Source organism: Populus trichocarpa, chromosome 5, assembly GCF_000002775.5.
Source record: "Populus trichocarpa isolate Nisqually-1 chromosome 5, P.trichocarpa_v4.1, whole genome shotgun sequence".
Lineage (NCBI taxonomy): Eukaryota > Viridiplantae > Streptophyta > Magnoliopsida > Malpighiales > Salicaceae > Populus > Populus trichocarpa.
In genome coordinates this window covers 1,215,736-1,240,626 of record NC_037289.2, presented here as the reverse complement: position 1 = coordinate 1,240,626, position 24,891 = coordinate 1,215,736, and the positions used below count along the sequence as shown (strand labels likewise).

At 35.1% G+C, this 24,891-nt stretch overlaps 4 protein-coding genes, 1 long non-coding RNA gene and 3 other non-coding genes across 10 annotated transcripts; 1 reads left to right on the top strand and 7 right to left on the bottom strand.

Moving 5' to 3' along the window:
• Positions 1 to 1,273: 1,273 nt before the first annotated feature.
• LOC18098607 (pentatricopeptide repeat-containing protein At1g09190) lies at positions 1,274 to 3,462 on the top strand. Its single transcript, XM_006382352.3, has one exon. It carries the CDS (start codon positions 1,373 to 1,375, stop codon positions 2,828 to 2,830), a length of 1,458 nt encoding a protein of 485 aa, XP_006382414.1. The 5' UTR covers positions 1,274 to 1,372; the 3' UTR covers positions 2,831 to 3,462.
• A 5,869-nt stretch (positions 3,463 to 9,331) lies between these two features.
• LOC18098605 (uncharacterized) lies at positions 9,332 to 10,501 on the bottom strand. 2 transcript variants are annotated; one of them, XM_006382350.3, is made up of 4 exons: positions 10,382 to 10,501; positions 10,210 to 10,274; positions 9,895 to 10,120; positions 9,332 to 9,661 (listed from the first exon to the last, which is right to left on the bottom strand). In XM_006382350.3, exons 1-4 carry the CDS (start codon positions 10,461 to 10,463, stop codon positions 9,543 to 9,545), a joined length of 492 nt encoding a protein of 163 aa, XP_006382412.2. In that variant the 5' UTR covers positions 10,464 to 10,501; the 3' UTR covers positions 9,332 to 9,542. The 2 variants fall into 2 exon arrangements, with proteins under 2 accessions (XP_006382412.2, XP_024456157.2); XM_024600389.2 differs by lacking the exon at positions 9,332 to 9,661 and adding an exon at positions 9,668 to 9,798.
• A 271-nt stretch (positions 10,502 to 10,772) lies between these two features.
• TRNAA-AGC (transfer RNA alanine (anticodon AGC)) lies at positions 10,773 to 10,845 on the bottom strand. Its single transcript has one exon. It is a non-coding gene; the product is annotated as a tRNA-Ala (tRNA).
• A 2,534-nt stretch (positions 10,846 to 13,379) lies between these two features.
• LOC18098604 (GTP-binding protein SAR1A) lies at positions 13,380 to 15,862 on the bottom strand. Its single transcript, XM_006382349.3, has 3 exons — positions 15,612 to 15,862; positions 14,725 to 14,856; positions 13,380 to 13,937 (listed from the first exon to the last, which is right to left on the bottom strand). Exons 1-3 carry the CDS (start codon positions 15,738 to 15,740, stop codon positions 13,617 to 13,619), a joined length of 582 nt encoding a protein of 193 aa, XP_006382411.1. The 5' UTR covers positions 15,741 to 15,862; the 3' UTR covers positions 13,380 to 13,616.
• LOC112327689 (small nucleolar RNA snoR83) lies at positions 14,309 to 14,430 on the bottom strand. The gene has a single exon (XR_002982113.1). It is a non-coding gene; the product is annotated as a small nucleolar RNA snoR83 (small nucleolar RNA).
• Positions 15,863 to 16,479: 617 nt separating the features above from the next.
• LOC18098603 (GTP-binding protein SAR1A) lies at positions 16,480 to 18,699 on the bottom strand. Its single transcript, XM_006382348.3, has 3 exons — positions 18,510 to 18,699; positions 18,017 to 18,148; positions 16,480 to 17,174 (listed from the first exon to the last, which is right to left on the bottom strand). Exons 1-3 carry the CDS (start codon positions 18,636 to 18,638, stop codon positions 16,857 to 16,859), a joined length of 579 nt encoding a protein of 192 aa, XP_006382410.1. The 5' UTR covers positions 18,639 to 18,699; the 3' UTR covers positions 16,480 to 16,856.
• On the bottom strand, positions 17,515 to 17,637 carry LOC112327692 (small nucleolar RNA snoR83). Its single transcript, XR_002982116.1, has one exon. It is a non-coding gene; the product is annotated as a small nucleolar RNA snoR83 (small nucleolar RNA).
• A 2,399-nt stretch (positions 18,700 to 21,098) lies between the features above and the next one.
• On the bottom strand, positions 21,099 to 24,813 carry LOC112327541 (uncharacterized). 2 transcript variants are annotated; one of them, XR_008059133.1, is made up of 2 exons: positions 23,793 to 24,813; positions 21,099 to 23,077 (listed from the first exon to the last, which is right to left on the bottom strand). It is a non-coding gene; the product is annotated as an uncharacterized LOC112327541 (long non-coding RNA). The 2 variants fall into 2 exon arrangements; XR_008059132.1 differs by having other exon boundaries at positions 21,099 to 22,807.
• Positions 24,814 to 24,891: the final 78 nt, after the last annotated feature.

The following is a 24,891-nucleotide window of genomic DNA, read 5'->3' as shown; positions in this document are numbered from 1 at the left end:
TGTTTTGTTATAATGTTTTCAAGTCTAATAAATATGTTACTGCACACAGAATACGTATACGAAAAGATATATATTATTTTATTTTATTTTTAATGTTTTTTTAGAGATTTTAGAGGGTATAGTTATATATTAGAAATATTATTTCTATACAAAATAAATAAATATTTTAAAAACAGTGTTTCGAACAATTTATTTATTTTCATTTTAAACAGTTTCTCTAACACTCGGCATTTCCATGCTTCTATTCATCGGATCAACTCTATTCTTAAAGAAGTAATTCAAAGACAAAAACATTAGTATCAATCATTTGCACTGCACAATTTGTTAGAAATGAACAGAAAACAATATCCATGGAAGGGGTGGAAAAGATCATAAACAGGGCAAAGCCATCAAAGCAGTGCCAATTTTCTTCATGGATGGCCTTTTCACCAAGCAAAGATCATGGATATTATGCAAACAGAGCACGTTATAAAAACGAAATAAATAGATGATCCCATCTTCACTGCTAAAACCACAGCTAATACTGCATCTGGGTAATGAGTTAAACTCGGGCCAAGCAAACAATAAACTCAAATACTTCTCCAATCTCCATGCCTGAAAGTAGCATGCCAGGTTTTGAAGAAACCATAGATGAATCAAACTAGAGATAAAATCATGCAGCTTGTGAGTGTCTGCATGTGTCAGCGGGACAAATTAAAAAAGAAAGCACTGTCTGCAGAGAAGAGATTTGATACTAATATAATCTCCTCCAATTTAACAGGCAGATTGTGAGTGTTGGATGACTATGTTAATCGCGTTAGTCACAACGAAAAGGGAGATGCACCGAGGAAAATAAAAGCTAGCTCTGAGCTTCCAATGGAAAACAATCATAGAAGCTCGACTTAGCCACTTAAATTACACGCTCTCCTTGGAGCATGGACATTCACGCTACTATGGCTCCTGTTTTTTCACGGAGCATTGGAGCTCCATCAATGGCTAGCTATTTAATTTTTATGAGTTGTATATGGCGACTAATTGGAGTACTCTTCAAATATTATTATTGAATATAATATTAGATTTTCAAGTTTAATTATTGATATTATATTGAAACAGGTAAATTTAGAATTTAATCGATCTAAAATCTAATTCAAATCAAGTTTTTAAAAAATTATTTTAAATAACCTAATTAATTTTAAAAAATAAATTCAAAATATTTTTCAATTTCATTAGCTATTGGTCTATTTTCAAAACCAAGCTAACCTTATAATAAAGTTAAAACCACTATCCAAAAAAACAAGAAGGGCTTTGCCATTTTTAAATTACAGTTAATGAACTCCCGCCAAACCCCAGCTCACTTTAAATTTCTGTTACAAGTAAAACAGAAAGAGGAAGGATGAGCAGAGCTTGCAGGGAGATTGAGCGCAACATCTTGCGCCTTCTCCACGGGCGCGAAACCCGAACACAGCTCCGTGAGATACACGCACATTTCCTTCGACATGGTCTCAACCAACTCAACCAAATCCTTTCCCATTTCGTCTCCATTTGCGGGTCACTAAACAAAATGGCCTATGCGAATCGGATTTTTAAGCAAACCCAGAACCCCACTATAATCCTATTCAATGCAATGATTAAAGGGTATTCTTTAAATGGACCGTTTGAAGAGTCTTTCCGTTTGTTTTCTTCAATGAAAAATCGAGGTATTTGGCCGGATGAGTACACGCTTGCGCCTTTGCTTAAGGCGTGTTCAAGTCTTGGTGTGCTTCAACTTGGGAAATGTATGCACAAGGAGGTTCTTGTTGTTGGGTTCGAGGGTTTTAGCGCAATAAGAATTGGGGTTATAGAGTTGTATAGTTCTTGTGGGGTAATGGAAGATGCTGAGAAAGTGTTTGATGAAATGTATCAAAGAGATGTGATTGTTTGGAATTTGATGATTCATGGGTTTTGTAAGAGAGGGGATGTTGATATGGGGTTGTGTTTGTTTAGACAGATGAGAAAGCGGAGTGTTGTTTCGTGGAATATCATGATTTCTTGCCTAGCACAAAGTCGGCGGGATAGTGAAGCTTTAGGACTTTTTCATGATATGCTGGATTGGGGATTTAAGCCTGATGAGGCAACCGTAGTTACTGTTCTGCCTATTTGTGCTCGTTTGGGTTCTGTTGATGTTGGGAAATGGATTCATTCTTATGCAAAATCAAGTGGGCTTTATCGAGATTTTGTAGCTGTGGGCAATGCACTAGTGGATTTTTACAATAAATCCGGCATGTTTGAGACTGCTAGAAGGGTATTTGATGAGATGCCTCGAAAGAACGTGATTTCTTGGAACACATTAATTTCGGGTTTGGCTTTAAATGGAAATGGTGAACTTGGGGTTGAATTGTTGGAGGAGATGATGAACGAAGGGGTAAGACCCAATGATGCGACATTTGTTGGGGTTTTATCGTGTTGTGCTCATGCAGGACTGTTTGAAAGAGGGAGGGAATTGCTTGCTTCAATGGTGGAGCATCATCAAATCGAGCCTAAACTTGAGCACTATGGATGCATGGTTGATCTCCTAGGGCGTAGTGGATGTGTGAGGGAGGCTTATGACCTGATTAGAATCATGCCTGGGGGAGCTCCAAATGCTGCTCTATGGGGTTCCTTGCTTAGTGCTTGCCGTACTCATGGTGATGTAGAGCTTGCACACCTTGCAGTAAAAGAGCTTATTGATCTTGAACCATGGAATTCTGGCAACTATGTGTTGTTGTCGAATATGTATGCAGAGGAAGAGAGATGGGACAAAGTTGCAAATGTACGAGGGATGATGAGGGAGAAGAATGTCAAGAAGACACCAGGGCAGAGTGTTATTGGATAAGTCTGCAGTTTTACTTTGATTGAGCGATTATTCTTGATTATCACACTGGCAATACCGTGTGTCCTTCACAGCAAGGCTTGCAATTCAAGAATGAACGAAGCATCTAACAACCTTTTAACATCCTGCATAAGTTAAAAGGAGTTTCAGCAAGCTAAGCTGCACGAATGCCTATGAAAGTGCAAGGAGGGGAGAATTTGTGAAAGCAGCAGAAAACCTAGCAAGGAAATTCAGGGGCGGCGGACTAACACTAAATACTATTTTAGCCGATGTATTTTCAAGACATTCAAATCTAGAGGGTACCTGTTTCAACCCCTAATTTCTTTTAACATAAATGGTCTCTCATTTTATTGTTAAAAAAGCTTGTGAGACCGTACTTGTCAAATCTCATAAAAGCATGAACATCAGTTCCTCAAGCTTCCAGCATGTGTCTATGGCTGTGCTGTATAGAAGAATGTGTATTGGGTCATGGTTGCCGTGGAATTATGGAAACGGCAACGAAGGGCAGTGGAATGTATGTTTAAAAGCTTTGTTAAGCGGTAAGATGTAGAAAGGCTAGTACAGAGCATCTGTCAATGCATGATTTTAGGACTACCATTTTAATAAAATGATGCTCAAACTGCTGATTTTATCCATTTTATGTTTAATTCCATTCTGTTTTGTGAAGATTGTTAAACCGAAGAAAGATATTCCATGAGAGTAAGAGAAAGAGTAATGAAACCAGGAATTATTTATTCATAAGGGAAGTCTTACACAAACCAACTTTCTTCATCAGAAGCAATAACAAAATGGGACACAAACCAAGACCCAGCTGTAGGAACTGAGAAACAGGAAACCCTAAATGGCCATATTAACAAACAAAAAGCAACTGTGTAAAAGATCCAACTTCCCTATTAATAACTTGCCGACATCCAATGTTTAACCACCATAACAACGGGAATAGAAATTAACAGGTTGTTTCTTAAGAGAAACAGCAGGCTTTTCTTCAGCTTTCACACTGACAGAAGGAACAGCAAACCATGGTTTATTCTCTACTGAAGTTTCCAACTTCACATTCCCTGTCTTGACTTCCTCCTTCGGTGTAGCGAACACAGGCCTCGCATAGCTTCTTCCTGCAGAAAAGCTGCTCTCTCTCTGATCCATTTGCTTAAATTTTTCCAGAAAAACTTCAATAACTTTCTAGTGTGGTGGTAGAAAAAACAACAACGGTGGAATGCTATATATAGAGGACTCCATGAGACTTCCTGTTTTCTTCATTTAATCGAAGTGTGACCTCTCGTTTTATGTTGACATGCATTAATGTTTGAATCCCTCTAGGAATCAAAGCATTGATCAGGTTGGTGCAATGCACCTTTTAAGTGCGGCCACTGTCTTGAATTTCTTAGTTAATGAATTCAATAATGTTTCACAATTACCATGAATTTTTAGTGAATGTTAGTTTCGGTAAAACCATTTATCTTTTTAATGGAAACTAATAATCAATCTTGTGTTTTAAAGTTATAAATTAAAATAAAGTTTTCAAACTTTACAAATTAAAGTTTTAAGTTTACCATATTTATAAGATTTAACTTGGAATTTTACCTGATCCAGGTTTTGATTATTAGTTGAGTGGATCAACACGTGAATCAACAAGTCAATCCGAATTTTGATTTTTTTTAAAAATCAGACACTTGAGTTGATTTTTTTTTTTTAAATCTTGTTATAAATGAAATCTTCCATGGGCTAGATTTTAATCTGTCGAGTCAGACAAGTTTTTACAACTATAAAATTTAACCATAATATGCCTCTTTCTTTTTTAATGATTCTGAAAAGAAAAACTTGGAATCATTTAATTTTGATGTGGGAAAGTTTCTAACACAAATCAACATAAACATAAGAAAGAAACAATGCTAACAAAGTGGAGCCACCAAAAACTGATCCACTTTTAGGAGACTCAAAAGCACCAAGCAAACAATTAAAAACACTCAAAAACTACCGATACTAAAATTGACCAAAACAAGGTAGCTAAAACATTGAAACCCAAAGGCTTCTCTATGGGGTTCCTTGCATAGTGCTTGCCGTACTCATGGTGATGTAGAGCTTGCACATCTTGCAGTGAAAGAGCGATGTACGAGGGATGATGAGGGAGAGGAATGCAAGAAGACACCAGGGCAGAGTGTTAATCGATAAGCCAGCAGAGTTACTTTGATTGAGCGATTACTCTTGATTGGCATACTGGTTTTACCGAGTCTCCTTTACAGAAAGGCTTGCAATTCAAGAATGAATGAAGCATCTAGCAACCTCTTAACATCGTGCATAAGTTCAAAGGCGTTTCAGCAAAGCAAAGCTGTGCGAATGCCGATGGCAATGCAAGAAGCAGAAAAAGGAAGTTCGGGGATGGCGGACTAACACTAACACTAACACTAATTTGGCCGATGAATTTTCAACACAATCAAATCTAGAGGGTACCCTTTACAGACTCTAATTTCTTTGACATAAACATGGCTGTCTTGGAATTATGTCAACACCAATGAAGTGCAGTGGGATGTATATTTGAAAGTTCTGCTTAGCGGTAAGATGTACAGAGGCTAGTGCAGGGAAACTGTGATTGAATGATTTTAATATATACTACTGATGTTGATAAAATAATGCTCCTGAAATTGCTGATTATATCCATTTTTTATGCTTAATTCCCTTCTGTTCTGTGAAGCTTGTTAAACCGAAGAAACATATTGCATGAGAGAGAGTAATGAAACAAGGAATTATTTATTCATAAGGGAAGTCTTACACAAACCAAATTTCTTCATCAAAAGGAATAACAAACTGCGACACAAACCAAGACCCAGTAGGAACTGAAAAACAGGAAGCCCTAAATAACCATATTAACAAACAAAAAGCACTGTGTAAAAAATCCCACTTCCCTCTTATTAACTTGCCGACATTCAATGTTTATCCACCATTACAACGGGAATAGAAATAAAAAGGTTGTTTCTTAACAGAAACAGTAGGCTTTTCTTCAGCTTTCACACTGACAGAAGGAACAACATACCATGGTTTATTCTCTACTGAAGTTTCCAACTTCACATTCCCTGTCTTGACTTCCTCCTTTGGTGTAGCAAACACAGGCCTCGCATAGCTTCTTCCTGGAGAAAAGCTGCTCTCTCTCTACTGATCCATTTGCTTAAATTTTGCCAGAAAAACTTCAATAACTTTCTAGTGTGGTGGTAGAAAAAACAACAATGGTGGAATGCTATATAAGAGGACTATATGAGACTTCCTGTTTTCTTCATTTAATTGAAGTGTGACCTCTCGTTTTATGTTGACATGCATTAATGTTTGAAACCCTCAAGTCATCAAAGTATTCAGGTTGGTGCAATGCACCTTTTAAGTGAAGCCACTGTTTTCAATTTCTTAGTTAATGATTTCAATAATGCTTCACAATTACCATGAATTTTTAGTGAATGTTAGTTTTGGTAAAACCATTTATCTTTTTAATGGAAACTAATCATCAATCTTCTGGTCATAATGAATATATGTTTTAAAGTGTAAACAAATATATAATATTCAAACATTTCAATTTAAGTGGATGAATTTATCATGTTTATAAAACTCAATTTAGGGTTTGATTGGATTATGGATTAGATGAGTTGCACTCATTACTTAGCGACTAAACTTAATTTTTTATTTAGAACAAACACTTGAAACAATATTTGATAAAAAAAAGAAACAGTTTTATTTTGATAGGAAAAATTTTTCTAACACAAATCTAACTACGTACCAATACTAAAACAATTGACCAAAACCAGATCCACTTCTAGGACTCAAAAGCACAAAGGAAACAATGAACAATACTTAAAAACCACGTACCAATACTAAAACAATTGACCAAAACAAGGTAGCTAAAACATTCAAACCTTCTTTCCCTCTTTATTGACTCTGACTCAAACATGCACCCCTTGTTTAATTACTGCTACCAACCTCAGCCTTGTCAGGCTCCTCTTTCTTGTTACCAGAAGCATTCTTCTGTGAGGTAATGTTCATGATTATTTGACGGAGTTGTTCATAATTCGTTCGAAGTTGTTGTTGCTCATAATTCACCCGGAGTTGTTCATCATTCGCCCGGAGTTGTTGTTGCTCATAATTCGCCCGGAGTTCCTCATAATTTACCGAGAGTTGCTCATGTTTTTCAGTAAAATAAGCCATGTGTTGTTTATAATCTGCCAAGAGTCGCTTGTATTTTTCGGTGAGATGAGCTGTGTATTGTTGCAAGACCACGAGCTCCTGATACTGGGTGTTCGATACTGATTGGGAGCTCCCAGCGGTTGAGATACTATGGGCTGCCTGCAAGTTCTTAGCCGTAGTGTTGGAGAGTTCGTTCACTAGATTTCTATGAGGTCCACTAAACGATCCTGTTTCTATCCACAAATCCGGATCGAAATCCGGATGGGTCGAAGGATCGTCCCCATATCTCTCCCACAAATTAACATGTTGTTTCTTAACAGAAACAGTGGGCTTTTCTTCAGCTTTCACACTGACAGAAGGAACAGCATACCGTGGTTTATTCTCTACTGAAGTTTCCAACTTCACATTCCCTGTCTCGACTTCCTCCTTTGGTGTAGCAAACACAGGCCTTGCATAGCTACTTTCTGAAGAAAAGCTACTCTCTCTCTGATCCATTGCTTAAATTTTGCCAGAAAAACTTCAGTAGTAACTTTCTAGTGTGGTGGTCGAAAAAACAAAAATGATGGAATGTTATAAATAGAGGACTCTATGAGACTTCCTGTTTTCTTCATTTAATCGAAGTGTGACTCCTCGTTTTATGTTGACATGCATTAATATTTGAAACCTCTAGTCATCAAAGTATTCAGGTTGGTGCAATGCACCTTTTAAGTACTGCAGCCACTGTTTTCAATTTCTTAGTTAATGAATTCAATAATGTCTCACAATTACCATGAATTTATAGTGAATGTTAGTTTTGGTAAAACCAATTATCTTTTTATGGGAAACAATCATTAATCTTCTGGCCATATTGAATAGACGTTTTAAAGTTGTAAACAAATATATTGTATGCAAATGTTTTAATTCAAGCGGTTGAATCTACCATGCATGTTTATAACGACGAACTTAGGGTTTGACTGAGCCTAAAACGAGGATTGCTGGTTGGGTGGATTGATTCATTGATCAACATGTCTATTTTTTATTTAGGAAAAACACATGAAACAATATTTGATAAAAAAAAACTAGTTCAAAATAAAACTTTTCAAGTTAAGTGAGGTTTTATAACTATAAAATATACACTGACTTATTTTTTTGAATGATTCTGGAAAGAAGAGGTAGGAATCATTTATTTTGATATTTCAAACACAAATTAAACTACATACCAATACTAAAACAATTGACCAAAAACAAGGTAGCTAAAACATTCAAACCTTCTTTCCCTTTTTATTTATTCTAACTCAAACATGCACCCTAATTACTGCTACCAACTTCAGCCTTGACAGGCTCCTCTTTCTTGTTACCAGAATCATCCTCGTCTTCCTTCTCCTCAGTCTTCACCTCTTGAGGAGCAACAGCAGGAGATACAACCTCTTGCACCACCGCATTCTCAGGCTGAGTAGTGACTTCCTCCTTTGGCACCTCTACATTGTAGGCACTCTTTGATGAGCAGCTCTGGCACGCCATAACTTCAACTAATTAGTTTGCTGAAATTTTTACTTACAATGTAAACAGAAAGGTTGCTTAATTTGGTAAGGATGAAGAAGTGACAGGGATGTTGACCAATTTATAGGCTGTATCCATTTAATGAGTGTAACGTATTAGATAGTAAAATGGCTTCAGTTTCTTGTAAGACAAGGATCTCATTGGCCTTTTCTTGTCAGAAAATAAGAATGTTACTGATAATTGCTTGATTATAGACTAATGAAGGCTAGCTGTTATGGAATAATTAAGAACAAAAACGTTTCGAAATTTTCAGTTAATGGTTTGCTTGATATATTATCTCTACTAGTCAATTTGTTTCTATTCATTCCTCAATTTCATCTCCACTTTAATGGCAACCGTTTTCTTTTTACGGAATAGTGACACCCTTTTACTTTATATCTGAGCTTTACAAGCTGAGGAATATCCTCATCAATGCTTGAGATCAGGCCAGTGTATTTTCTTAGGAAAAGGCCCCGTATGTAGTATGTAGCCCATAAGAAACAGTGATGGCCATTCGATGTCTAGGAATTTCATCCAGATTCCAACAAACAAGTTCTCCACGAGCTAAAAATATTCCTCCTGCATGGACTTGCATGGTTCATTACAAAAGCCTCTTGTTCTGATGGTTAACTCACTGTATCCAAATATATAGGTGATGTCTGGAGTTCAACCACTGAAAGAATATACTTCTGATCTGATGGTGCATAGGTGCGCGCGCTCGCTTAGCTCATTTTGATCTACTCCTTAACTTTGCTTTAATTATTGATTGATGAATCGTCATCTTAATTGGATCAATTGCAGAAGAGGTAGAAAAGAACAATCAGAAAAAAAAGAAGTACAAAAAAGTTGGTTTATCTTTTGAACAAAATATCTTGACGCCAAGTATATATTCTATAACAATTTAGAAAGTAAAATCAACTTCACAAAACATAGATTCCATAAATAACTGTAATCCCTTCATAAATTCTCTCATTTTAGAACTTGGATGGCATGTTTATAAGTCCTGTAGTATATTCTTGCAATTTGATGAGTTACATTACAAGAGCAATATCCACCACCAAATAAACAAAGCCAAGGCATAGAATCCAATCAAGTTGGGCAAGCTTGATGCACTACTTGTTTCACCATTGATGTACCTTGCCACATTGAAGTCACCTACAGTAAACAAGGAACATATTATATTCTTGTGCCATTGTCAAACAGTGCATAAGCCCCCTCCTCAAGCGATCTTAAAGCCCCACCCCGCATATCGTCAAGGAAATTCAGAAGAATAAATTCTCCTAGATGGTGTCCTAAGGATCGAACTCAGAAGTTAAACGAGGGGTTAGTCCATAAGTACCGTGAAACAAAATTACTGTGAAACAAAAAGAGAACAGCAGTGCTATTACCTCTTTGCCTAGTGGAGCTGCAACCAGCACTCAGCGCATAATTTATGTCTCTTACAGTAGCCTTATTATAGAAAAGAAAATCTGATATCACATCATTAATGCAACTCAGCGCTAATCTTGTCTCAGCTAAGCAAGGTCCATTACAGAATAGTTCAGTTGCTTCAGGAGGTACATTAAGATTCCCACTCTGTGTTAATCTATATGCCTCGTCACATCCTGAATAAATCTGCATGCCATCTAGCCCAACTTGTAAACAACAACAATTAAAAAAAAAAAAAACACACAACCAGGGATGGAAATGAGCTAGTTACTTACAATCTTGTTATTCAAACACAACAATGCTTTAGCAACCATCTGTCCGGGGACAACCTGAGCATATCCTGCTTAGTGTTGAATCCAAGAAAGCATAAAGAATGTCAAGAAGAGGACCACATGAGAATTGGGAGAGAGAAAAAATGAATGTTTAAGTGATTGTGATTGGTATAACCTGTGTAGCAGCACAATCTGGCCATGAAAATTAGAGTCATGAAGGCAAGGAATTTTAGTTTTGGCAAAGCTAAGATTGCCATTACAACTTGAAAAGATAAAAACCGCTCTCTAATTGGTAGAACAAATCTAATAGCTAGCTATAAGAAGTAGTACAAATTTTTTTTTATTTTTTTGGAGGGTGTGTAATGGAATGGTAGTTGAACTTGGTAGCCTACTGTACTTTAAGCAAAATGGCGAGGAACAAATGGACTAAAAAGGAAGGTATGTAGGCGGGTAAGCCACCAAACTTGTGCTTGTTTTGGAAGCCTAGAAGTCAAAATTGAGAGATAAAGTTGACATCATCTAGGTTAGTTTTCTTCATGTTATCTTTTTTTTAGAAAAACAAAGGATGGAGATGCGGGGTATCGATCCCCGTACCTCTCGCATGCTAAGCGAGCGCTCTACCATCTGAGCTACATCCCCATTCTTGATAACTTCTAGTTATTTATTTAGTTTATAAATATTGTGTCTTTTTGTAGTTTCATAGATTTGTTATTTGTAGTTAAATAATCCCCTCAGAGATCTAAAGATTTAGATACGTGGTTTCACAAAGTGTTTTTTTTTTGTTTAGAATTATATTAAAATAATAATTTTTTATTTTTTAAAATTTATTTTTTATATTAATACATTAAAAATTTAAAATAATCTAAAAATATTAAAAATTTAATTTTAAATAAAAATAAATTTTAATCTTTAACAAATAATATTTTAACCGACATCAAACACACTATTAATTAACCTTTAAATAAATGGTTATGAAAAGTAAGAAAAGGCCCTCCTTTATAATTGTGTAAGCTATGCAGATAATAAGGTTCATTTTTTACTTTGATTTTTTTTTAAAAAAGAAACAGTTTGTTATGTGTAAAAAACTTACTGAAAAATATTTTTGTGATTTTTATGTATTTGTTTTATAGTCAATCATTAAACTTAATTTAATTTATTTATAAAAAATAATTTTATCTTATAGAATTCTAAAAATTATTTTAAATATATTAATTTTCTCACAATATCTTCCAATAATTTTAACCATTATTGTTATTCTGCTACCACAACCTTCATCACCACCACTTACATCTTTTAACCATTATTGTTATTCTGCTACCACAACCGATACTAGCTCAACCAACAATGAATCTCTCTAGCTCTGTTGACAATCAGAAGAGAAGATGGAGTGAAAATATGGAATTGCCATTATTTTATCCTTTTCAGAAAAGAATTTAAAATAGCTTGAATGAACTTTCGGAATGACTTTTGATGCATATGATAGGGCAGATTGCCCATTGGAGATTTCGGACGTCTTTTGGTTCATGATTGCCTGGTTTAGTCGTCTGGACTCTGTGAAGGTATATTTTGTTTGTTTTTGGTAGTTCTGCTTTGTGGGGTTTTGTTGAGACTTGAAAAACATTGCTTGCGTGAGTTGACCAGGTACATCAGTCCAGAGCTCAGCTGGACTCGGTAGCCAATGTTCAAGAGACCAAGTGAAATAATAGCTCATAAATTGAGAGTGAATCCATGTTTGTTCGTTGAGAGATTTTGAACTGTGGTTTTACAGAATTTCATTTTGGTCAACAAAGGCTTGAATCAATATCCCACCAGAGTCCTTTCATTTGCAAGGCCTGCAATGATGTGGAGATGGTGAGATTTTTATCAAAATACTTAGAAATTGAAGTCAAAGGCTACTACTATTAAGGAGGTTCATGACGCTTTGATTCTTGATGTTTATAGTTGATGGAGACGGGTTTGAAGAAGATGATAGTTCTGTGGATCTTCCATAATTGGATCATGCATGTAATTTAACGGTCTCGTGTATGAACAAGTGGAACAGAGCTAGCTCAAGAAAAGATATGTCCACGCCAAACGACCAGTCTGACAAAAAATGGAAGGCCATGATAGAGACCAAAATAGACTAGAAAGAGAAATGCTTGAGGTTTGATGACAGAGGAGAGTATATTGATGGAGGCTTTAAGAAGTGCTGCTAATGGTATTTGGATGGAAAAAAACCTTTCCACCACGCCACAATAGCATAGAATAGTGTTGTTGAGCGCATGAACAAAAAAACCATTAATGAACAGGCCAAACATGAGGTTGCATTTTAAGCTGCAATTTATGCTGCTATTTACTCGATTAATCGGGGACTATCGGTTCCTTTGAAACACAGATCACCCGAGAAAGTATGGATTGGAAATGAGGTAAAACTTTCTCACAGGTCTTGGTTGTGTTTCCTTGTGTTCATACAAATTTTGGTATTCATACTAAATTTAATGTTAAGTCTAAAAAATGTTTCTTTATTAGTGGCTACGAGGATGAATCATTTGAATTCTAATCGTGTGATCATCAGAATAGGAAAATAATTAGAACTCTATCCATTATTATTTTTTTATTTAACCTGCACCGGGTTTCATAACCGTGATTATTATCAATTATAACAAACTACAAGGATTAAATTGTAATATGTATAATTGACTGTTAATCTTGGCTTATTTGTTTTTGTGTTTCAATTTTTTTTTTTTTTTTTAATTTTTTCTTCTGATTGTGAACTTAAAGCTTGTGTGTGTTTTAGATCGTTAACTAAAAGCGAAGATTCAGGCTACAAACAACAGACTGCTTTTTTTAGGTCAAAGGAAATGACCTCAAGATACTACCATTTTCAAGAACAACACCCTCTTGTCGGTGGAGAATCATGTATGTGCCCTACCATAGGATACTTTAAGGGCACCAGATTTACATTTCACTCACAAAAAACAAAAAAAAGTACAACCTTTGCTCACAGGTATCGAAAAGGTGTCACCTTTACCGGAAAAATATCACTTTCCCTCTAACGTGAAACAACAGAAGATACAAAATTGCAGTAAACGGCAAATTGAATACAAGATTCTTGTGGCATTGAATTCTTGGGAAACAATGGACATGCCATTTGGTAACAAATTCAAGAGTCAAGGAAGAGATAAGGCAGCAGGGAATAAGAAGTATTGACAATTTTCATTGCTAATAACAGGCCACAAATCACCAATCGGTTCTGGGTTTTCTTTCAATTATGGACATGAGGTAGCATGTATGCCATTTTACTGGAAACAAAGGACCAAACAACGTGGAAATACCTTCAACCATGATTATACAAAGACGATGTCTGACCAATACAGTATGCAACATCATTCAGCTTAAGAGCTAAACAGATCTTCATTTCCTATAGCTCACTACTTGATATACTGAGAAAGCCACCTAAAACCCTCTCCATAGCCCATTTTGCGGACAATGCTACACATGAATACCTCAAGGGGACGGACATTTGAGTCGACCAAGTTCACCTTACCCTTGCCAGTGGTGAAGTTGGTGAGACCCAGGTTGTAACGCAACTCATCTTCCGAGGCAGCATAAGGGATATCAATCTTGTTGCCCAAAACAAGAAAGGGGACATTGGCTAATGCTTCATCAGAGAGGAGAGCATCCAATTCTTTCTTGGCCTCCGCGAATCTCTCTTTGTCATAGGCATCTACCAGGTAAATAACAGCATCCACCTTCACATGCAAAGAACTTAATGTCAAAACTCAGCAGGACAACACAGAGAACAAACCGATCTGACAAGAACATCTATTCATCATGTAACAAAAACTTGAAACAACTAAGAAATCATGTGAGAACAAGTGGGGCAAACAGGAATCCCTGGACAACATAATAAAATTCACCCAGATTATTCTTAAATAAAGGTTGATAATCCGCCATTTTATCAATGCAGTTATTCATACACTACCAATTACCAAAAGTGTAAAAAGTCAACAAATGAAAACCAGGGCATTCTATGTCTCAAAGTAGAAAATCAGAATGCAGCTCATCTCTCTTAGCAGCCAACAAGAGTCTGCAAAAATTATCCTGAAAGGAAAAGGAAAGCAAATGCATGGTGAGGTACTAGTGAAACACATTGCAAAGACCAAAAGTGCTATCAGCGAACTCCCATTTCATTATTAGCCTCCCATGAATCAGATAATCACAAAATCCAATATTATCTGGGATTATGGAGGCAGGGTATCTCCCATATGAATATTATTAACACTTGGGACGTTAACATATCCAAACTAATCACACAGTAACTTACACTTCCTTGACCTTTTTATGCAGCTTCACCAGATTTCTGAACTATTTCACCAAAATTCCAGACCTTAACATCACCAGAAGTGAGAAAACAACACAAACTAGCAAATATCAATCACAAGTATTGAAATTACGTTTGCAATCACAATGAACTACCAATCCTCACATTGAAACCAAAAACCTATATACAATTTTGGGAGAGAGTAAATAAACAACCTTGGCATAGTAATCTTTCCAAACTCGACGAGCAATCTGATGTCCACCCAAATCAAAAGCCTTAAACTTGATTTTGCCAATGCTCAATTCCTCAGATGTTGGATACTGTGTTGGCTGATGTTGCACCAATCTCTGCTCACACACAAATTCAATAACGAAAACCATTTAAAAAGTTAATTCATTTCTTCAAACTTCCAATTATAGAATCAAGATTTTACACTCCGAACAAAACCCATTTCATTTTTCATTTTTGTGACCTAGAAATTAAATATAACAAATAAAGAAATTGAACATCAGTTGTTATTTTTTTTTTTTCAAGTTGAAGAACTTTAAATAAACAATGAGAGCCAAAGTTTTCACATAAAGGCAGTGATTTATTAAAAAATCAAACTTTCTTTATATTTTTTATTTCAACTATAGAGACAAAATCAATCAAAAACCCAATTAGCCAAAAAACTTTAGTAACAACCAAAGTTCCATCTTTTCCCATCTTGAAAAAAAAAATTAACAAAAAAATACAGTTTATATTGTCTTCTTAGCATAAAAACAACTTAAAAAACAATTAAAGTTCCAGCCTTTATTCAATGTTCCTGCAATTTCTCAGCAACCAAACAAAACACAGATTGAAAAAAATCATAAACATAATAAAAAAAACCAATAATTCAATGAAAATAAAATGAAATAAAAAAAAATATCTCATTTTATTCAATCTCAACAAAATTTAACAAAAACCCAGTTCGTATTTTAATCCAAAGTAGCCATAAATTTACTAAAAACAATTAAAGCTTCAATCTTTAAGCCTAAAAATTCAATATGCAAGCAATTTATCAGCAAACTAACAGGACCCAGAAAGTAAAATATACCAAAAATTAAATGAAAAAAAGTACCTCGTCCTTTAACATGTGAAGCAAAGTGGTTTTGCCAGCATTATCAAGACCTAAAAACAGGATCTTGGCTTCTTTTTGCCATAAACCAAGTGATGCTAGCACCCCATAAAACCAATCAACCAAAAACATTTGTCTTATATAAAATTTCTAGCTTGAATTAATCAATTTTTGTTGATTAAAAAAAACGGGGGGGGGGGGGGGGGGGAAGAGTGGACAGAAATTGCTGGAAGTTTTTGAGAGTGAATAAAGAGAGAGAGAGATTTCATTTTATTGGATGTGAGTATGAGGTGGCATCTTTTTGTTGGTTGATGTAGCTTTTGGTGGGTTGGGTCACCAGGTTGGACTGTCTGGGCCAATGAAAAGCGAGAATTATGGCTGTTGGCATCAATGAGTGCATCCTGACTGTTGGTGAAAAGAATGGACGGTCTGGATTGATTTGATTTCTCTTTCGGGATGGGCTAGTTTGGTCTTTGGTGGGAGACGGCAATTATCAGGCAAAAACGGTGGTATGTGTAGCTTTGGATTGTGACATGTGGATCAAGAAATTTGGGTCCAGCCTAACCCGATTAGTATAAGATTCCGATATAGTTTTAAAATCAGATTAAAATAAATCGGTCTATATCATCTTTTACTTAGAATTTCTTTAGAAATGATGATAATTTAAAGTATTTTTTGTTTAAAAATATATTTAAAAAATATTTTTTTAAAAAAATAAAATTATTTTTTATATTAATATATCAAAATTATCTAAAAAAGCATAAAAAATAATTTTAAACTTGTAAAAAACAAAACACTATTTTAACCGTGTTCATAACACACCCTCAGCAGCTACTGAATACCAGCCTGATTATAAGTTCATTTCAAGTAATTTTTAGAATGCATTCCAATATCTATTTCATGCATTTAAAAAAATCTAAAAAAATTCTTCAACACTATGTATACAAAGGAGATTATCTACAACGTGGCTGTACATCCCATTCCATGGAACAATTACATTACTCCCACAAAATGGGTTTACAAAAAGAAAAAGGTATTCCTAGTCAACATGATGCAGGAAGCAGAAAGAAGGCTGTGTTGCTCCTTTTCATTGCTAACAGACCACAAATCATCAATCTCTTTTAGGTTTCATCGTGGACATTAGAGAGCTTGTATTTCATTTCACCATTGAGAGAGACAATATCCAACCCCACACCTTATAGGATATAGCACTTGAGAACTATACATATCTTGGTTTTCTATAGCTCGCTAGATGTACTGAGAAAGCCACCTGAAACCCTCTCCGTAACCCATTTTCCGGACAATGCTACACATGAAGACCTCGAGCGGACGGACATTTGAGTCTTCCAAGTTCACCTTACCCTTGCCAGTGGTGAAGTTGGCAAGGCCAAGGTAGTATCGCAACTCTTCTTCTGAAGCAGCATATGGAATATCGATCTTGTTGCCTAAAACAAGGAAAGGGACATTGGCTAATGCTTCGTCGGCGAGGAGAGCATCTAGTTCCTGTTTTGACTCCGCAAATCTCTCTTTGTCATAGGCATCTACCAAGTAAACAACTGCGTCCACCTTGACATGAAAAGGATTTTGATGTCAAAACTCGGCAGTACAAAATTGTTCAGGAAAAAAGCCAACAAGAACACAGTAAAAAACAGTTACACTAAATGTTACAACATCAAAAATAAAAAAATGAGAAATCATGTGAAAAACAGGGAGAGAAAGACAACGAGTGCTCAGGAGAACATATAAATCATTTATAGATATTATTCTTAAGAAAAGGTGGCTAATGTCGAATTTTCCATTATTCAGAGGCTAGCACAAAAGGAGAAATCAGATTGCATTTCATCTGTACTTGCAAGGAAGATAAAGCCTGCATAAAAGTAGCCAAAAAAATTGAAGAGGTGAGGAAACATGTACGGTGAGGTACTAGCTAGTAAAACACTAACAAAGACCAGAAGTGTTATCAGCGAACTCCCATTAGGTATTTGCCTCCCATGAATCAGATAATCACAAAGGCAACATTATCTGGGATTATGAAGCAATCCAATCAAACATTGTTAACACTTGCTCAGTTAACATATCCAAGTTCCAAGAAGTCCTAACAACCAAGCAAGGAAGGAACAAAAACTTCGTATTGCAATCCAAGCTAAGTTCTACAAATCCAAAACTACTACACCACAACATCAGACACTAGCTGCAAAAAAAGTGGAAACCACTTTCAACTTCCTGAATCTGCATGTATTTGTCTAAAAGGTAAACCTAGATGACAAGTATCCAAATATGATTGCAACTTGCAAGCACAACGAAAGTAACTTCAATCCACACATTACAAACAACTAACATGCTAAACTTCATTGCACACAAACCTCATATATATACAAAAACATTATGCGAGAGAATAAATAAACAACCTTGGCATAGTAATCTTTCCAAACTCGACGAGCAATCTGATGGCCCCCCAAATCAAAAGCCTTAAACTTGATGTTCCCTATACTCAACTCCTCTGACGTTGGATACTGTGTTGGCTGATGTTGCACCAATCTCTGCCACACACAAAAACAAAACCCATAACAAAAGTTTATTGATTTCTTCAATTTCCCTTCAGAGAATCAAAAGTCAACAAAAACCCAGTTCATTCTTCGTTTCTCAGTAGCCAAATACTTAACATAATCAATCAAAGTTTCAATCTTTAAGCCTCACGTTTCCATATTTTCTCCTATTTCACTTATAAACACAAATTTAGAACTTCTAAAAAAAACCCAATTTATTTTTCCCTTCCAAGTCACCAAAAATACTTGACAAGATAAAAAAATCAAAGAACCTAAAGTTTCAATTTCTCAGTAACCAAACAAAAACCACAAGCAACAATCATAAGTTAAAAAAAAAAGATTAGCCCAAAAGTACCTCATCTTTTAACATGAAAAGCAAGGTGGTTTTGCCAGAATTATCAAGGCCCAAGAACAAGATCTTGGCTTCCTTCTGCCATAAGCCAAGTGATGTTAGCACCCCAAAAAACCAATCAAACAAAAACATTGTCTTTCGAACTCTTTGAAAGAGACCAGGGAAAGAGGGTATGTTGAAACCTGAAGACAGTGTGGATTTATATAGAGACAAGTTGTGAATTGTGGGTAATAAATAACTGTGCAAACTACGATATAGTCCTATAAGTCTTACAAAGTTTCCACTTTGAAGCCCATGTTTTAACTGCTTTCAGTTTTAGCTCTATAGTGTTTATTATTTCAATTTAACTACTAATTGTTTGATACTCCTTTAATTCAAATGTTGGAGCTGGCGCTTTCCAGAATTTTTATGGTACTAAGAGGTTAATTATTTATATTTATTTTTCAGAGAATTGTAATTGAACGAAAGAGACAATAGTAAATTACTTGGTTGAAAAAAAATAGACATGCATCTTGAAATATCATTTTAATTACAATATGTATGAATTAATATTCAAAATATTTTTTTTGTTTACACTCATTTTATTATAAGAAACATTTATAATTTTAATAAATAAAATATTTTTACAATTGTGAAGTGTTATAGATGATGAAACATCTTAAGGACAAAAGTCTTTTTTTTAATGAATTGCTTAACGAAAGTGTAGTTTACCTTGAATAATATGATGCTGGTGTGAGGTGGGTCGGGTCCCCGGGTTAGATTGTATGGAACAACGTGGACGGTAGGATCTTGGTTGTGGTCGTCATTGGGTGAAGGTGGGCCGTTGATATAGAAGTGGACGGTAGGATCTTGGTTGTGGTCGTCATTGGGAGAAGGTGGGCCGTCGATATAAAAGTGGACGGTCTTAGATTGGATTTAAAATAAATTGTGGGTTAATTAGCTGGCTTGGGTATTAATGCAAAGCAAAAATGTGGGTGGCTGGTAAATAGAAATTAGGCCCCAAAAACCAGAGGCTCTAATTGTTTTGCAACTTGGATTTTATTGGTTGAATCAAGAACTGATTTTTTTTTCAACAAAGTTGTATTAAAAATGATATACCGACACCACCTTCTTCTTCTTCTAGTTCATTTTCACTTTCCATTAAAAAAGATTTAGATATTTTGACTTTCCATATATATATATATATATATATATTAAGTTAATTATATACTTAAATTATAACATTCGAGTTTAGGTTTGAGTATTAAGAATTTGTACAAGTTTAGTTTAAATAGTTATTTTAAGTTTAAATTTAGATATTTATACACTTAAAATAGATGTTGTGATTTATGTTGAATGTAAAGGGATGCTAATTTTCATGAAAATTAAAAAGAAAACCAAGAGAAACTCAAATTATTGTATTTGTGTGTAGCTTTCAAGATCGCATTAATATCTCAAATAATTAAATAATGTCATATATGTATACACACACAAACAATATTATTTATTTAATGCTTTATACATTAAAGACAATTGTTTGGAGTTGAGAGACACTCGGAAAGTCTTACCGACATAATAGAAATAAGCATATGATTGGAGTTTCAGGTATAGTTATCAAATTTAGTTTGGGATTGATGGATCAAGTGGAGAAAATTAGAAAAAAATTTGAAGAAAAAAACAGCACTTACAAAAAAAAAAAAAAAATCTCTCATGATTTACGTCAGATTACCTGGTTTTTGGGTTAACTTAATAGATTTTGCAGGTTTTATTGGGTCAATTGTAAGTATGAGTTTTTCATAATTCTAACCTAATCGAGGCTCTAAATTTTGGATCAATTTACATGTCAAGTCGAGTTTGATAACTATAATTTCAAGATCTAATAAATTTTTAAACAAAACAAAATCATATATATATTAAAGTGTATCCATAATTAACCCGAGCATGGAGAAGGTCCTTTCACTTGCATTTTGCTGGTTTTAGTGGATAACATATTACAAAGAGAATGAACTTTGCCCATCACCACTTGATTAAAGAAAAAACTGTATCTCATTTGTGCTATAAAAGCAATTGTAATTAAAATTATTAAATTCAATGATTTAATTCAAGATTTGATTTAGAATAAGACGGATAAAAGTGTTTGTTTTAACTTTTATGATTGAGGTTGTAGTTGGGTACAATCCAATTATGCATAAAACTCAACCATAAAAGCTAATTTTTCTTGTTTTTTGTAGTTTTTTTTAATAGGTCCTACACCCAAACCTCACCTCCACCTCTAAAGCAAACACACTAATCAAGATTTTTTTAAAAAAAATTAGAAAGTGCATTAAATTTTAATTAGGATCATGAGAAGGTCTGACTATATCATCCTCAGATTCAACCAGATCAACCAAATTATTACTAATATTTAAGTTAATTCACACAAGAGTTTAACCGCATCAATGTTCAAGACAATTCAAAATGAAACCTCATGAGCTTAATAGTTATGGTTGAAATCATGGCAAATCCAACTCAGCCGACCACCTCAAAGCTTTAAGCTTTTTATCTTTTTAATCTTGGCGATTAAAGTAAACACGAGGTCATCACCTTGTTGCTAGAATAAAAAAAAAAAATTACTTATCAAGATAAACTTGCCACGGCATGCTCTCTCATTCACAGCTTTGAATCATAATCTACACTCTGGAATTCAACTGCTACCAAACCTACTACTAATTATACCATTCCACTACAATTACATAGTAATCAAGTGCATTTAAGACTAATACTTCATTAAGAAACCACAAGCGGGTTCAAACAAATGTTCAAAACCTTTGATTTCTTGTGACCCTCCCTAGTTCCTACACTTTATTACAACCAAACACAATTCAGTTACATGTAACAGAGTTAATACTGCAGGCCAGAAGGTCCTGATATGCTTGCTAATTCTACAATGAGAGCTCCGGATGTTAACTATGCCGCCCTATGAAGGCAGAACAAGATGTTGGAGCTAAAGTGTGAAGATGGCATACAACACTGTGAAAGCAAGTTTACAATGGCTAGGCCATCTATGTGACCCACAGAGGCAGAGGTGCTCGAACCATTAGCGGCTGACCAGTAGCAGGATGATCAAGAGATAAGCTCTCTGCTTGAAGCTCATGGCTGTCGTATGGTCTTCCCTCCCACTAGCATACACCCTCATGTTTCACATCCTCTCTTGTAGGAATTCCAAGATACTGGCAATGCAAGCGAACTTGATGTGTTGTATGCGTAACAGAAAAAGAAGGCAATCTCTGCAATTCAATTGAAGGCCTCTTGTGATTGCTTTTAATTGATATAAATGCTTAATTCTCTTCCAGTATAACACCATACCTTCCTTCTATCTGATTTTCAACAAATGGACTGGACTTCTTTCTCCACACAATCCTACATAACAAGCCCCTTGTATCTGTGCATCCATAAACAGGAAGAAAAACGCATTCATAGTACAAATCTATGCACTTCAAAAAGTAATTTCCTATTCATTTACAGCCAAGCTGGCATAAAAAAAGCACAGGATTGCTTTATGCACTGTAGCAGCTTGATATTCAATTAGTTTTATCATAATGACATTCAACTAATCAATTAAAATTAAACATGTCACTTACCTATTTTTTTAAAGTGGAAATGCGTGTATATAAATCTTTAACAGCTGAGACAGTTTGGTCAACAGCTCTCTTGCATCTTCAATGCCGAATACTAGTACAGCAGATACATTGTCGTAAGAGATGGCTCAAATCCATCTGCCATTTATTGGCAGAGTTTTGACAATCCAACTGATACATGCTACCTGGTGGAAAGCATGGAATTAACAAGTACACTGGGCAAGTGAAGCGGCTTATTTCCTGGAAAAACTCAGAAGTTCCTGCACCAGGTATGTTGTCAATTGGGAAAGACCCAAATGGAAGCAGTCCGTTTTTCATAGAGTGGAACAGGTCACATAGGAATTGCAGCAGTCTCCATTAGCTTGGCTTCCAAGATGAGACTGAACTATATTTACAATTTTAGTTGCGTATCGAATGAAAATGAAAGTTATTTCACCTATTCTGTGTACAATGCTCCAATACTTTCAAAAACCATGATTAATGTTTCAAGCATTGTGTGCACAGAATAGTGAAATAGCTTTCATTTTCAGTCGATATATAACCAATAATTGACATGACGGTTCAAAATAATATCAGTAACCAAGGTAAATCTTTCTTCAAGGAATTTTCCATTATTCGCAGGCTAGCACAAACAGAAACTCAACCGTTCGTATTGCAAAGGAGAAATCAGATTGCATTCATCTCTACTTGCGAGGAAGACACAGCCTACATGAAAGTAGCCAAAAACAAAATAAGGTGAAGGGGTGAGGAAACATGTACGGTGAATTACTAGTTAATTGATTTCTTCAATTTCCCTTCAGAGAATCAAAAGTCAACAAAAACCCAGTTCATTCTTCGTTTCTCAGTAACCAAATACTTAGCATAATCAATAAAAGTTTCAATCTTTAAGCCTCAAGTCTCCACATATTTTCCTTCTATTTCACAAGATCTTGGTTTCGAACACTTAGAGAGAAACCAGAGAAAGTCCGTTGAAATCTGAAGATAAAGTGGATTTATATAGAGACAAGCTATGACTTTGTGTTTAGAAGATAATTGTGTAAACTACGTTTTGGTCCTAGAAGTTGTAAAGAGTTTCCACTCTGAAACCTATTGTTTAACGTCTTTCAGTTTATCTTTATACTGCTTAAAATTTCAATTTGACTGCTATGTTTGATGCTCATCTAAATCAAAGAGCATGAGAAAAAAAAGGAGAGATCCCCTCCTTTATAGCTTTAAGTATAGGAATTCCAACCATTTTTTAAAAAAATATATCAAATAATGTTATATATATATATATATATATATATATATATATATATATATATATATATATATATATATATATAAACCTCTATGTTTTAGCTGTTTTAGCTGTTTTGTTAATATTAATAATTGTAAGTTTATATATATATATATATATATATATATATATATATATATATATATATATATATATATATATATATATGAACGGCGAAACAACTTGTTTTTTTTTTTTTTGTCTTCAATCCCCCCCGCCCGCCCCCGCCCCAATTTCCGTCCCTCCCTTCCTTTTTTCCTTTAATTTTAACCGCATAAAAACAAATTAAAGAGTGCAATAAAACTAAAATAAACAAATAAATTTATCTATGAAATTCGCTAAAGATACTCATATATACTGCTACCACTAAAAAGCCCTAAATAAATCTCAAAAACATACGCAGTATCTTACCTCCACGACACTCCTTCAGATATTGAGTTCATAGCCAAAGAGGAGAGGCACAACGGCTGCGACACAGACCGAGCAGAAATTAAGAAGGAGAGATCCCCTCATTTTGAAGCTTGAAAGGAAGAGAATTTGAGAGAGAAATCAAAATGCAGAGAGGTTTGTGATTTGTGAAGCTAAGTGGGAAGGGAAAACAGTGAAGAGAAGTTTATATAGGAGTGGGAGAGGGAAAGATCTGGGCAATGCTGCGTGCACATAGGGCTAGCTGCCGGGTGCAATCCAACGAATAAATGCTCTTCTAGTCCTCTGCGCAGCTACCATCATTCAAATTCTTCCCTCAAGAGGTCCATAGTGCGTGACAATAAGGCTATGAAATGACCTGGTCTCTGTGTCACTCAACTTGCTTGACTTTGATGGCTTGGCTCTGTGTATATATGTTCTTAATTTCCTTTACGAGCAAAGGACAGATTCCCATGACCCATGTTGTTTTTTTTGCTTGGAATTAGATAGATATTAACGCGTTAAGGGATAGTCATTAGTAGATAATTATGACAGAAGCCAAATCTAATTAACAAGGCACGCCCTCTCCCCCTAATTGCCTTTCCTTCAAAGAATACAATGAATGAAATAGGTGACATGTTAACTACACTTGTCTACGAGTTCATACTGCATCCAGCCACCGGAAGCAAGCTAGGCCTGCAAGTGGAGCCGACGCTGCTGAGATATTCCAGCGAGGTCTCTGGTCCAAACCCATCTTGTGAAAAATGCCTTTTATATTCTAATCAGCCTTATCTGGAAAAGAAATTTTTTTTTAGTTTAATATAGGTGTCTGGGTCAGCTTGCGCGTACCTTGACTAATCCCTCAAGCTCTAAAATTAATAATCATATAAGCCTCCAATGTTGATCATCTTCGAAAAAGAACTTAATTGGAAGGCTTGTAGCTCCTTTAGACCATGTATATTTTAATCAAACCTCTTCTGAAAACGCAATTGTAGCAAAAGGTATTAGAATCGAAATCAATAGATGGTATAACTGAATTCTCGATTCAACGGTTGACGGTTTGAATATCAAATTAATTAAGTTTTATCGAATAAATTTTTATCCC

Bases quoted from the DNA above. Each gene is read 5' to 3' on its own strand.
- LOC18098605 (XM_006382350.3), bottom strand. From the start codon at position 10,463: ATGGCAATCTTAGCTTTGCCAAAACTAAAATTCCTTGCCTTCATGACT. The intron at 10,121-10,209 runs GTAAGTAACTAG...GATGGCATGCAG, and splicing joins TGTGTTTGAATAACAAGATT to ATTTATTCAGGATGTGACGA. The intron at 9,662-9,894 runs GTAATAGCACTG...TGTTTACTGTAG, and splicing joins CAGCTCCACTAGGCAAAGAG to GTGACTTCAATGTGGCAAGG.
- LOC18098603 (XM_006382348.3), bottom strand. From the start codon at position 18,638: ATGTTTTTGTTTGATTGGTTTTTTGGGGTGCTAACATCACTTGGCTTA. The intron at 18,149-18,509 runs GTACTTTTGGGC...TGTGTGTGGCAG, and splicing joins TTTTCATGTTAAAAGATGAG to AGATTGGTGCAACATCAGCC. The intron at 17,175-18,016 runs GTTGTTTATTTA...TTTCATGTCAAG, and splicing joins GGAAAGATTACTATGCCAAG to GTGGACGCAGTTGTTTACTT.
- LOC18098607 (XM_006382352.3), top strand. From the start codon at position 1,373: ATGAGCAGAGCTTGCAGGGAGATTGAGCGCAACATCTTGCGCCTTCTC.
- LOC18098604 (XM_006382349.3), bottom strand. From the start codon at position 15,740: ATGTTTTTGGTTGATTGGTTTTATGGGGTGCTAGCATCACTTGGTTTA. The intron at 14,857-15,611 runs GTACTTTTTTTC...GTGTGTGAGCAG, and splicing joins TTCACATGTTAAAGGACGAG to AGATTGGTGCAACATCAGCC. The intron at 13,938-14,724 runs GTTGTTTATTTA...TTGCATGTGAAG, and splicing joins GGAAAGATTACTATGCCAAG to GTGGATGCTGTTATTTACCT.